Source organism: Pezoporus flaviventris, unplaced genomic scaffold, assembly GCF_033815535.1.
Source record: "Pezoporus flaviventris isolate CSIRO_AGI_PZ_B2104156 unplaced genomic scaffold, CSIRO_AGI_Pfla_v1 ptg000015l, whole genome shotgun sequence".
Lineage (NCBI taxonomy): Eukaryota > Metazoa > Chordata > Aves > Psittaciformes > Psittacidae > Pezoporus > Pezoporus flaviventris.
The window spans coordinates 30,533,876-30,548,778 of NW_026892563.1; the positions used below are offsets into that span (position 1 = coordinate 30,533,876).

General features: G+C 35.6%; 1 protein-coding gene across 3 annotated transcripts in view; it reads right to left on the bottom strand.

The window, feature by feature from the left end:
- CADM2 (cell adhesion molecule 2) overlaps positions 1-14,903 on the bottom strand; it is a 628,684-nt gene that overhangs the window by 89,107 nt on the left and 524,674 nt on the right. For all 3 annotated transcript variants that reach the window (XM_061453969.1, XM_061453970.1, XM_061453968.1), the window contains one exon: positions 2,138-2,228. In XM_061453969.1, coding sequence (XP_061309953.1) covers positions 2,138-2,228 — 91 coding nt within the window. The remainder of the gene's footprint in view (positions 1-2,137; positions 2,229-14,903) is intronic.

Genomic DNA, 14,903 nt, shown 5'->3' on the forward strand with positions numbered 1-14,903 from the left:
AATTTAAACATAGATATAAAATTTTATATAAATGTATGTGTTTAGTCATCTCTATTTGGTATCACAAAATGTAGAGGCAGATAGCTGACTGAATTAACTGTCTAAACATCATGTAGTTATGATCCAGTCTGCCTCTTCCTTCTTCAATTGCCTATTGTAGTTAACCAGAGACATCATAATAGTGCCTAAATCACCCCACTGAAGGCAAAGGGCAGCCCAAGTGAGCAGCTCGGACGTAAGGATCTACTCTGCATATGTTTAAAGACAGTTGAAAAGATTCCCATACACCCAGAAACTGAAAAGCATCATGCCTTCTTGTAAATACTCAGAGGCAGGTGAAATCACGGAAGGACTAGAACCCCTGGTTGGTATTATACACACCTTTGTCCTTCCTCCCCACGTACTGATTACATCCATCTATCAAATCATCCAAATCATAAAACTAAAAAGGATAGGAAAAACAAATCAATCCATAACCTCCAAACTTTCTTGTTATTTAAAGGCCCCAAATGTGAAGGGCCGAACTGCCCCCCCCCAACAAATAACAGCTAATTAAAAATATAAAAATACATAATGACTGCCTTATTTCTAATCTTTATCATATGTTAGATGAATAGTGCAAATCTAGCACCTGGAGCTGGGATGTCTGTACTCTGTCTGCGAAAATGAGCACTTGGCATGTAGCTTATTAAACCATGAGGAAAACACTGAGATAGGGAAAATCCTATATATCACCTAGCAAACAGTGCACTCAGAGCAATCCTAAAATTAAGCACTTGCACATCTTCTGCTGAGTTTGAAAGTAATGGGGAAATGTACCTCGTGATACCTAGAAGAATGCTCCAAGGCTGTTAAGTAAAGGGTAATTTCTTCTCTTTTAAGTATATTATAAAAGCAAGACATGGCTTGCAACTGATTTTTGTGTGTTAGCTACAGAAGCATCTGTCTTAGAAACATATATTGCTTCAAAAGTACACAGGTACACAGAAATGAATTGCACAGAGCACCATGTAAGACTAATTGAACGGACCCCCAGGGTTCCAGTCTCAAGCAGGGTAGAAGCACAGTCTAGATGCTGAGTTGCTCAGTGCAGTCAAGATTTGGATGGAGAAGCTGCTTTCAAATGATACAGGCATGTAATATAAAAAAAAAAAAAAGCACACCAGAAGTACTTATGGAGTTTAAATGATGCCAGACTAAACTCAGAAGAGGTTTTCAAAATAGTAATTTTGGACTTCAATGACTTGACCTAAATCCTGCTTCAGATTACTACATTAAGCAATTCCATAAAGTCCACCATAAAGTTACACCAAGGAGAAATTCTGCCCTAAATGACATAATTTCTAGCTTTTTTCTGGAACCAAAATACTACTGCACCATCACTTTCAAGACCATTCTAAAGCTGTGTAACACCACTCCATATAACACTTTTGAGCAGAAAGTTCAATATTTAAGAAACTTGATTCATATTAACTTAAGTAATTGGATTATTCATGTATTTTTATGGATAAATATGTAACAGCTCATCTGAGAAGGTATGTTTTAGAGTGTGAAGCCTATTTACATAGTAGACTCTGTGCATGAGGTAATCTCTGCAGTTCTGCCTTTAAAAAATACTTATGTCAGAGATGTTAATTTCCAAGTAAAACAATTTCGATTCTTAAAGCAGGTAACATTTTTCTGCAATTCAGGTTGAAGCAAGCAGCCAGCTTGCACATATCATTAAACTTCAAATTCCCCTCTAAATGACAGCCAAAGCATCCAGAAAGCTCAATATATTTTCTCTAAGGCTAGTTGATGTAGAAAGATTTTCATGAGACGTTTTCTCTTCTATCATCAGTTCAAAGATGCAAACAGTGACTGATTAAGCCTGCACTCCTTTCAGGTTGATATAACTGACTGAAAAAAAAAAATAATCTCACAGCTGGAATTCTTCCTGAAAACTAAAATAGATGACAAAGTAAAAGACCAGTCCTCTACAGACACTTAATGAAGACAGGCTTCAAGGGGTTTTCTATACCAGAGATTACTTTACACCCCAGGATGAAACAAAACCAGCAGATTTCTGCAGCGGAAGATTGCAATCACAGCAGAGTAAAGAAAATAACAAAACCATATTACTTGTTAAATCACTTACACTGGTTTTCCTTTGGATTCACAAGTCAAAATTATAGATTGTCCTTCTTCAGGCCATGAATTGGAAGAAATGATTTTAACTAAAGGTGTATCTAGGAAGAAAAAAAATAGACATCTTGTTGATATACACACACAAAAAAAGATTTATTATCTAAGAGTACATTCTTCTCTACTTGCAAAAGACTATACCATTGATTTAATTTACACTTGGAGATGCTATTATTTAGAGCCTTGTGCAATTTCCATTGTCTTCAGGAAGGCAATAAAAATGACCAATGGAACTAAACTAGTAACATTTTATATCCCAAGGAAACACGGATAGAAAGCACATGTATACTCAGAGGAAATAACTTTTTTCTTTCTGTATTTGATGCAAATTCTTGATACAACTATTCCTAAGCCTGATATCTAACAACAAAATAAAAACGTCGAGGATGAATAACAAGTACTCTGAACAACTGTTTGTCTATTTTTAAGTAGGTATGGTGGAATGATGTTATTAGAGGAATGAATGCAATATTATACATTTGAGTAAGAACAGTTTTATTGTTGCTGAAACTTGAAACTAATAATAAGAAAGCTACAATGGGCTTTCAGGTAAAATACCTTGTTACAGGCATTTTACAGTGTATTATTTCTAAGATGCAATAATGCTGCCCCTAAAACAGAAAAAAATTACAAAGAGAATGTTTTAAATATCTGCAAAAAGCATTACAGAAAAGTCTGTAATCTGTCCTAAAAATTATTCCTATACATTGGAATTAACCTTATAGTTTTAAATGTAAAAAGATTCACAGTAAGTACTGTGAATTCATGCAGATTTAAACATTTGCAGTAGATCTTTAACTTGTAAAAAATTCTCCATATCAAAATATTTTACATGACTTAGAGAGGCACCTCTTATAAGGAAAAAGACAACCATAAAGAAAGAAACATCCCTATACAGAACTCATTTTTTCTTTACGAAAAGGAAGAAAGAGTAATAATGAGGAAGATTTTCAGACTCAGTAAGGAAACATGAATTCTCATTTCCTCCAGTTTCCTAATACAAAACACAATCTTCATCTATGGCAGGAAAAATACTTTAACCTGCAAATCTAGAGTACCAAAGTTTTGTCTCATCCAATTTACAAGTCCTAGGCTCATTAGCAGAGAGGCAGCAGTGACACCACAGACACCCTACTATCAAGCAAATAAAAAAGCATGACAATATGACCCTACAAAATCAAATGAAAAAAAACCCAACCTTGCTGTAACAATAGAAGTTCTTATTGTGATGCAAATAGTCCTGTTGAACACTAAGTGACATATAAGCAATTAAAAATGTTGGAAGCCTTTTTCTCACTTTGACTTTTACTTTTGGCATATCATAATGTATCAGCATGGCACAAGACAAGAAAAGGGGAAGGCTTAGCACAGATGTGCCATAATTCTACTGAAAGCATGGTCAACATCATTTTGCTTTCAGTACTGGTGCACTAACCTTACACCAGTAGCAAATCTGTTCCACAAGTTCGTATTTTTAAGGACCCTGCAAACCATTATGCAGGTGACTAATCCTCTGGAGGTCGTGCTGGCATTTGCTTCATTTTTAGTAAATGCTTAAGGCACTGACCTCAAGTGCCTCAATAAATCAGGGCATCAAGTACCTCTGTGATTTCAGTGGTGCTACTGAAGATGAACAAATTACTCTCTTGACTATACATTGAACCAGAGGAACAAATCAGTGTCAGATAGGAATATGAAGAATTTAACCAAAGGAGGGAGACAACTAATGCAATGAGATCAAGAGGTTTCTAGAGAAATATTAAAAAAAGAGCAAAACTTTGATGGACGTAATCAGGATAGCCACAAGTGAGGAAAGAAATTAAAGGCCCATCTTGCTAGCGTTACTGGCTTTAAATATTGAAGAAATGATCAGTATTTTATACATTACTGTAAATGACCCATAAAGTAGAAGAGGGGACTTCAGACAATGAAGCTTTCATTTGCACGGATCAGTGCAGTGCTGTTTTCCCCAGCTTGAAGTCCCCATTCCTACTTTGTTTAATGCCCCAGCCAGGTCTCTATTCTCCATGCACTCCTAAATAGAGCTTACAAAGACAGAATAAGAGAGGTCTTGTATTTATGTCTAGCTTTCTAAAGCACAATAGTGTAGGAAGTATGTTTTCGCTATTAATTGACTTGTACAGTAACTACTTGTTTCTTTATAACAGGAAATACAGGGTTTAATTCAACGCACAGTTTTTAGGGAAGCTTACAATGGACAATTTTTATATTTTATTAACAGTCCTTTTTCAAAGACTAGTTGGGGTGCTTCCATTCCCAGTGTTACTGTTTCCGCTTTATTTTCAAGCTATGCTTGATTTCTCTTCAGAATTAAAGTGTACACTTAGAAGGGGGAAACTTTTAAGACAAACTTGTCCTCCATTTCACATTCACATCAGAATTTAAAATGAGAAGAAATCTTCAGAATAATTGCATCAAAACTAACCTAAATATGCTATTTTAACAAATATAATAACCCCCTGCTGACTGATATTTTTTCCAGAACATAAAATGCCCTTACAAAATACTACCTCCTGCTAGGACTGTTCATTTTAGAAGAATTTGACAAGTACAAATGTACTCAATGCATACTGTGAGCTTTAACCTGTCACACTCAGAAGTATTAATCATAACAACTTGAACATCACCTAATATTCAGCAAACACCACCACCACTAGAAAACAAAGTCTAAAGAAAGAAAAACACATCAAGACCAACAATGCAGTAAGAGAGGTTGATTTATTTTCAGATATGTTCATCAGCTTATTACAAGTAATGCAGATATGTCAAAAAGATCCCTATTTTTACAACCAAAACAAACAAAAGGAGTAGGATCAAGGGTTTTATTCAGGGTCAGAGCTTCTGTTGCTCTTCCTCTGAAGTTGGTAGAAGTCTACCAATTCACATCAGTTAAACTTACCAAACTTTAATAATGTGCATCCTTTTGTAGGTTTGGCCCATGGTGATAAAACATTGTAGATAAGTAATTCAAGCAGAATTCTTATGAACAAAGGAGTGGTGACTGAGATGTCTTTACGACACCTACAAATATGCCCTTATCCTGAGCTCCAGTGACATTATGAAGATAAATATTCCAAAAAGAATAAGCATTGGGAAAATCCAATTAAAAAAGAAACCCAAAATAACCAAACAAGAACAACAACAACAAAACACAACAGCAAACAAACAACAGAACACAATGGTTTATGCAAAGAAAAATCCCTTTGTGAAACAAAAGGGTAATATTATGATGATGTCATGATAGCATCATGTTACCTTAACAAATAATTTCTCTCCAATGTAATTACAATTCTAGAAACAGCAAATAAGACCACCTCTTTTCTTGGGCAGACGTTAGGGTGAGTGCAGTACATACGTTCTCTTAACACTTTCAAGAAATGACTATCGGAAGTAGTAGACTATTTCAGGAGTAGAAATATTAGTGATCTCAGAGCTGCTAGAATTCAAGTAGTGATGGAAATGTACCTATTCAAAGGTGCATGCATCAGTCTTTTCTCCAGGGAATTTAGATATATAGATATATATATATGTGTATATATATATATGTGTAGCTGCAATAAATTTAGTACTTGCTACTAGACATGTCTCTACATTTTGTTAAAAGATAAATCTCTGTGTTGCTCACATCTTAGCCTTTGTTGGGCATCCAGTGGATTAACAGAAAAAGTCTTAGTGGTTCTCCTCCAGAAACTTACAAAGGAATATCCTAGTCAGGGCTCCCAGTTTTCAAGTTCTCTGCTGAATTACTGTTATTTAAAAAAAAAAAATAAAAATGCATAAAAATTAAATGAAATTTAAACTCAGCAGCCCAAATATCTTCCAATGTGGCAAAAGTTTCACAACGCAGAATGGAAGAACACCTCCTTCTTTTCACTTACAGAGATAGTGTTATTGATCCCTGAAGAAGGATCCTGAATTTCAGCATTCTACATTGTGTACTCCCTCATGGATAATTTAATTTTTATGAGAAGAGGCAATCAGCCTACCATAACTACTTCTTTAGACAATTTATTAAAGCCCATGCAGTGGTTATGAGAAAAAAAGGTTCCTTACTTAACCAAGTACTGAAGTATTCATACAAAGTAGACCAGATCCAGCAAAATACTTATTTGACAGTAATCCAGTGATTAGAGCATTCAATCCTTTAGTGTCTGTGGCTTAAGTATTTAGTCTGATTCAAACAGTGGAAGGATTTGTGTGCTAACCTCCCATGCTATAGTACAGGTCTACCAGGTATTCTAAAGTCTCCCACTCAGGTTTTGAACTAAGATTTCACTTTGAATCTGAAAAAGTTTTTCCCTATGATGTATGTCCTAATTTGGATAAATCAGGATTTTTGAAAAAGAACAGATAACAGAAAATTCTTAACCCATTCCATATTATGAATTAGAATTCCATCAGTAACTCAGTAATATGCAAATTGTCCCTATTTACATTCAGTGCCAACACAACATGGAATATGCCATGCATATTTCTTAAATTTAAAAAAGGTTTCTAAAGCCAGATCAGGATATTCATAAAAAGAAAAACCCAGAAAACTTCAATATTCCCTACATATTTCTGCTTAATTGAAAGTTCTGTCAGGGCTTAGCACCAAGGATTTTTGGTACATACATTCTTGGGTTTTACATGTAAAAATGTTACTGAAATGTTTTCAAAAGCATTTGAGCAGGTGCTCTCAGAGTATCTTTCTTACTTGCCAAAGATGGAAACATTTTTATTATTATTATAATAATTATATAATATTAGAATATTCATTATAATTTATGTTTAAACGGTTTTAAACATTAAAAAAATAGTAAAAAAATATTGCTAAATGTAACTGGAATACAAGATTAGCTATTTAACTAACACCAACCCAAATTTAAGAAGGCCTTTTCCAAACTGGTAAAAGATACATACTCAGCTAGGGATTTTAAGTTTGCACATTATCAGTTCACATGAAGTGCACTGCCTCTTCAAGTCTTTGGTTTTAAACATGCCTATTGCATGAAGTCTGTAACTCTTATTTCTCAAAGTAAAATGGCATAACAGAAAAAATGGGTTCTAGAAAATTTCAATGACAATCTCCTGCAGTATTATCCATTCATGGTTTTGCATGCTATACAGTGATTTTGCAAAATTCCTGGATCTTCTCTTTGCACCTGGCTATCATGGGTTTATTCAGTACTAAATATAAAAGAAGTTATCTGCTGTTTAAGTAACAATCAGTACATAAAGTTACCTTGTTCTCAACTTACAGCTTTGGGAAGGTTGGTTCACATCATTTTAAGGAAAAGGGTGACAGTGTCAAGAAAAAATTACATTTGCCTTGGGTTGTTCCTTTGTCAGAGAATGTACTTTTCCTGGTCTGTAGGATATTAAAAGACCTGGCACAAAAAAAAAGTCCCCTATTGTGACATAACATATAAGGTTTAATACATATAAAGTGTGTAGAGAAAGACCGAATTATTTTAGTTTATGAGTCTTTGGGGTTTAAACAGAAAAAAATCCATTGGTGAGGTTCTTTCCTCTATGCATGGCCGACATTACTGTGACATATGCTCTCTAAATCTCTCTTAAAACACAAGGGATTCTGTGCTTTCTTCCATTTTTCACAATGTCCCACTTAGTCTTCCAAGTTCAAACTAATACCAAGGAGCTAGACCTAGTGAAAATGGTGAAGAAAGGGAAGCACAACTCCTCAAATGTTTGCCTGTTGTGAGCTAAAATGTGCATCTTTATAGAACATAATATTACAACAAACATTATTAAACCTCCAGAACAATGTCCTCCCATCTGATTAGTTTCTATGCAACCAAATTGTCAGGTGCTTACTGCAAAATCAGGTCAAACATAATCCTATCCCTAATCACATTCTAAGTAATTGAAAACAGCTCATCAACATCATTTGACCCTAGGCATCCACTGGAATACTTTGGTTCTGATGCGTGTTTTCTTTGAAGGTGATTCTCTCTCTGTAGTTCATGTTATGAACCTCTCTCCACTTGCACTAAGAAGCTTAGTTTGTTTTAAGGAAGTCTGTGGTCATTGCAGGGTTTATTGTTTAAGTGCAAACTATGTTAACAGTAACAGGAAAGACACCAATACAGGGAGAGATGAATACATCACTTGCAGTGTGAGTGTGTGTAATACATCAGGATGTGCTGCAAGTGCTATTCAAATCCCTCCTAAAATCATTGATACTGCCTTCTTATTTAATCTTTTAGGATGATGACTAGATGTATTTAATTACCTTTTGTGTCTCAAAGTTTTCTTCTATACACAATGTTTTAAAAAGCCTTAAAAGTACTGCTAGTAAGAAAAGGCTTTATTTAACGATGTAATTCTGTATGGGCTCCAATAATATGAAATATACCATTGGATCCATTCAGGAAGAGAGCTGTGCTTGCACGACATAGCAATTCTTCCCACTGGGATCAGTGAGCTTCCATGAATGGCATGTTTTACCTTCACAGACTCTAAGTAACACAAGGAATGTGTCTTATTAACTACTTGCCAGTTTGGAAAACACTCCCCTGAGATCCAGGCAGCCCACAGAACAAAATACATAGGTCCTGCCTATGGTATAACGTCCCTGTCATGGCTGACAGATCATTTGGCAGAGGTACTGGAATGTTTCTCTCCTTCTCTAGAGGAAATTTGGGGTTTCAAGGAACAACAGGAGGATTCTCATCTTCTCAGCAAGCACATTGTTTGTTGCAATATATGAACTTCTGCTTTGATTTTTATACTCAGATGAAAGGCAGGTTTCTGTCATTGAGGGTTATTGTTTCAAGCTGTCTGTGTAGCCAGCAATTGCCACTGCCCAGGAAAACTCACATTTGTCACCAAGAGTTATAGAGATGCATTAGCTCCTCACCTTCCTTCACTGCTGTTGCCTATTGACTGCTCCCAAACCACTCTAAGTTCTACCATATTCATTTCACTGTGTGCAGCGGCATCTCCTGCCTTGATCTATAACACTCAGGTTTACTCTACCACTTTTAATTAATTTATTTACCTTTATTTTTTTGCACACTAACCACCATGTCCTCTGCACCAGAGTCCAAATTGGTATGATTGATTCATTACAACACATTTTTCTTGTTACAAGTTTAGCTAAATTATGAGCTACCATCAGCATGTCTTTACTTCATACATTTATTTTATGACTGCAAACCTTCTGAATATTGAAAAGCTTTCATAAATTTCTCTGATATTTTATTGTGGCAGTGAACAACAACAGTCCTGGTGCTATCATTTTAAAAAATGTTATAAAAATCTAACAGTCTGATAATAAAAGATTATTGCCACCTGGCAATAAATGGCTGCCAGATGATAAGGTTTTAAAAGTATTTCATGACAGACTAATTCATTTATTTTCTACCTGGCTTTGTCTGATTTCTCCATGACCATGTTTGTGAAATCTATTTATGCCACAGCCTTCAACATTTTTCATCATACTTTTTCCTCTCTTATTTCCTTGGAACCTTTCCATCATTTCCAGATGCAAAGATAAAATAAGCAGATACCTCTGAAAATGATGATGTATCTACTTTCCAGATTAATTAGCACTGGAGTAAGCATAGGACAGTTTAAGGTATATTTTTTTCTTTCTAGAAACCATGAGAAGATAGCAATTTTCACATATAGATAGCACTCACAAACTTCTCGAGAAGTCTATAATCCTACACAATTTTATTCCTACGTCTAAAAAAACCTAAGTAATTAAGCGTAGGAAAAAAAGACTTTTAAAGTAAATTCCAAGGACAAACCACTCCAGCATGTGCAAAAATAAGCATCAAATTGGATATCCCAAATGAGATCTGAAAGAAGAGAGAGGCGTACTCTAATCAGCCCTGTGAAAGTGCTCACCATTTTTAATAGCTTTTATGTTTACCAGCTGTGTGCATCCTACAGCTGTGAATCAGCATTCCCAAAAACTGGGTGGCTTTTGTAAATGACAAGTAGCATGGCTTCTGCCTGTGCTCTATTGCTTTGAATAAGCACTCACAAAGCAAGTCTGCCTTGGTAAACTTCATCAAGTTACCCCAGGAGATATAGGAAGTTTGATGTTCTGTTTCAGAATATAACAAATAAGCCAATGATTAAACAGTGGAGAGAAAAATTGAGTATTATGTATCTGACAAATAATTTTATTAGTAGCATTTGTGGGTGAGACAATCAAATGATTGTGGTATTTCACTTCAATAAATGTATTCAGTAATACAGTAAAAATGAGCTTTGTGATATTTTAAAAATACAGCTTTGATAAAAATGAATATTTGGTACCATATCCACATGGAGATTCCTGTATCTTCCTTTCATACTCCTTTAAAAACTGCTTTACAGTCAAGCAGGACCAGAAAAAGCATATGGTCCCTTTGTTATTAGAGATTCTTTGATGACTATTACATCATCCTTTATCTTGCTTCATTTAGTTTAGTTTGATACAATGCTTGTTGAAGAAAGAAGTAAAGAGAGTTTATATAAGGAGAGTGTAAAAACAATCTCGTAGATGTAAAACAACGAGCCAAACACCAATGTGGGGGAAAAGAAAGCTTGATCAGTGACTCTCTCCTGACACTCATAATTCATGAGTGCCTGAATTCAAGCGAAGTTCACAGGAAACCCTTTAGGTTACTAATTCTGTGAATACTGATTACCTGGTTCTATAAATATTCATAGTATCTCTTTCAACTTCTCACCTGTTGGTCATATTAGACTCCCAACACCAAAACTGCCAAAAAAAAAAAAAAGGAATTAAAATGTTGTAGTACATAATGAGTGGCTTGGGGTTTTGGGAAGGCGAAAAAGAATATGGAGGTACACAACCAAAGCTCCTCAGCTCCTCTCTGCTCCATTTAAAATGTGTTAAAAAAAATTACCCTTCTTTTGTCATGTAATCTATTCATTGATCATTCTTACCTACTTTGTGCTTGGTCTTAAAAATGGCAGAGATAAACTTCAGTATAAATCAGTAGACCCTGCTGAATTAAGTGGTAGACAGACTGGCACTGTCACTACAGTTCTAAATGTGCGCCACTTCATGAAGATAGCACCAGATATAGCTATTCCCTTTTACATGCTTATGCAGAATGGGTCACTGGTTTCTTTGTTATCCACTAAGTCCCCTACACACAGGATGACATGGTAGAAATAATACTTTCATTTTCTTCAGTGAATGCAAGTGATAAAGCTTAGTTTTAAAGATTTCATGTTGTTTAATTGTTCCTGTCATGCCACTTCTTCAGACTAAACAATCTGTTCCATTTAACATCGCCACCACCTTACACTGTGCTCTCTCCAAATCATTTATATTTTATCTCATTTTTGCCTATTCACCTGAGAGGAGTAAAGAAAAAAAGACAAGAAGAAAAAAAAAGCTTTCTGCCTAAGTCACATACGTCATCAAGAAATACCTAAGTCAGTGCATGACTTCCAATGTAACTTTATCTTCTGTATCCTTAGTTTCTTTTGCTGAAGGCCTTCAGTTTGCTGTTATGTCTGACTTAAATTATCTTGAATATGTCTTGAGAATTGGAGCGCATTCAAAACTGTTGAAGGAGTAAACAAGAGCTCTGGATGCTCAGTATACCAAAATACCCCTTGAAGCCTTTCTCTGGCATTCATATCAGATATTGGACATTATAAAAGTTGAATCTATATAAAAAAAAATAACTAAGTAGCTGTATTGGGGCATGAAAACTTTACTTCTTTCTTATAAATATATACCACACCTCACGAAGGGCAAACTTCTACTCCTTGGAAGGTCCTGCTAACAATCTCTATATATGTTTTCCTCCAAACTGTCTCACCTGCTTGCTAGTCTTTAGTTTTGGAAATAAACAGCCCCCCAGACAGTTCTATAGGGAAGGCATGGAACAGCTTTGTCCTCTATCAGTAGACTGACTGGCTGAAGGTTACCAGAGTTGTAACCTGGGGTGTGTGCTTTACAGATTTTGTAATTTTCAGTATTCTTCCAAGGTGATGCCATTTGAAATAACACCAAGACTAAGCTAGAAAAAAATGAAAAAGACATTTCAAACTTATTTCTGAAGGCAGCATGGAGCGTAATGGATCTTAGTCATGTCCCTTAAAAAATCTTGCTCCAGCTGGGACCTGATGCGGGACTTCTCAAACACTTGACTGCCATTCAGACACTCAATCTTTATTTTCCTCTCAGTGTCATGCGATATAGAAAATTGTTTTCTAGTTTTTAAATAAATTCAACCTTCCACTTCATATCTCTACGACAGATCATCTAATGCATTCACACTATATTAATGTAGGCATTCATCTCATCAAATACAATACAGAAGGTTTTTTTTAATCCCTTTTATAGTAACTGGTTGTTACTTAGATTAGGAACTTTAAAAATCAGTCAGTCAGTCTTGGGGATACTGCTAATGGGTCATTTGTAATAGGATCATTATTTCTGGAACCTACCTCCCTACATAGAGAAAGCTTTATCATTACAGGAAATCAGCTGCATGGCCTGTTTTACACCATTACTATAGTTTTCTCATCTTTGCAGGCAGATGAACTAATTTCTCTTTCTAACGTCCAGCTACGAACATGCTCCAATGGTCTGACAGACACACTGTGGGAATTTGTACTGGTGACAGTAGCACACGACCAGTCGTGACCAAGTTAACAATGCGACCTCAAAAGCCTACAGTGAGCTCTGTAAGGTTCTGTTCCTAGACTCATCTCCAGAGAGAAAAGAGTTGTTAGTCCACAAGTGCTCAGTAACTCAGAAACATCACCATACTGACCGAAGCTAGCATCTCCACATGGGAAAGCACTATGCGGTTCATACAGGTATTTGGAACAAGTTCAGAGATGACCTCACAGTGTTCCATTCCCCAGTGTAGGCGTGCCCTCTCTCTTTTCAGTCTTTTACCACAGGTTGTCTCTTTCCTATGCCTAAAGGCTTCCTCCTCTGATATGGAATTATATTTATTTTATGTTTCTTTTCTGAGCATCCTACTTTTAATATTATTAAACACTCCCTCCCAAACTGCCGCTGAAACCTTATTGATACTTCTCCTAAACACACAACAAATAAATGGAATAACCTGCTCACACCACATTTTAAAGCTTATATGCAAAATAGACAAGGCACTCTGCAGATTTTCCTACAAAATATTTTAGAAAGAAATAAATTATATTAGATTATATTTCACTTGTAAAACATATTTGAACATAAGCCTCCAGATGGGAAAGGTCAGGATTGTACATTAACCCTTTGAACTAGATATCCCCTTTGAAAGATGAAAGTTTAGCAGTAAATGGACCTCCAAGTTTTTGAATTATTTTGCATTTAAATAATGGATTTCTTATTTTCATCCATCATTAACCTAATTGATCTCATTTAAACATGCAAATTGTGGCACTGAACTTTCATGTTCACAGATATAATTCTTTACTGTTTACAGTAACTATCCTTTATGTTTCATTTCTTTCAAGCACTCACTAATATGAAAGCTTAAACAAGATAATTTTATTTATTAACATAGTGTTTACATTAATTATTGAGCTAAATAATTATATAGAATAACTTCTTATTCACTTTTCATTCAAAATGAAGAGGTATACACGTACTGAAGCTGTATCTTCCAATTTGCATTCTTATTATTACTATATTTAACTGTATTTTACACCGGTAAATATGAAAATATCCATCCTTTGAGGAAGACTGAATGGAAATGGTCACCAAAGTATTGAAATAACATTAAGATACATTTATGGTCTGTATTAGCATTCATACAATGATTCAGGAATAAACCCCCCAGAATCAACAACAACAAAACCCCAAATAAGCCAAACAAAAATGTTTGGGTAAAATACCAGAAGAGTATCTCAATATGAGGCCGTCTTGGATGGAAACCTGAATGCATATAAAGAGTAAACTTATAACAAGGAATTAACTTGAAGATCTTAAAATTCTCTCATTCTCAAGGTCACAGAAGTACATCAGAACATCTACACTGAAAGAGAAAAGCAGGAACACCACTCAGACAGTTGACCTCTAATGGATGGAAGCATCGGTTGCAAGAGATGGTACCTCTCTTTCAGACTCAGGCAGACATTGAAGAAAACATCTAGCTTTTCTTCAGGAGCTTCTGAAGGATTTAAGCAGCTGACAGATTTTCAGTAAAGTGAAGGAAACACCTGCTTTCTTAGGCTTACAGAGATCGCCTATGATAAGAGAGGGAGGTTTTCTGAGAGAACAAGGTCCTGTCTGCACATCACACAGAAAACATAACCTTCTTGCTTTTTAGGCAGGAACAAAAAGTGGCTTTAACCAATATGACCACCTAAGTTGTGATATTTCAGACAGAGAAATCCACTTGAAAAGATGAGATCTAAGAAGCCGAGGCCCAGGCCTCCTGTTCTGTATAGTGGAGTACATCCTGAAAACAGTATTGCTACAGCCAAGTCCAGGTCATCAAGATGTTTGATGGTATCTTACACTAACCAGCTATTACTCTCTATTAACTCAGGAGGGGAAGTATACTTCATTGTTAAACATAAATGACACATATAAGAAAGATCCCTGAAACATGCCTGTACTGGAGCAAAACTCAGCACTCTGCTGTCTGAAGCAGAGACTGTGGGTGCTGTTCTTACAGCACCCACAGTCCTCACAAATCACTAAAAAATATAATAATTGTTCTGGGTTTCCCTCTTGTGTCCTGGTACATACGGAT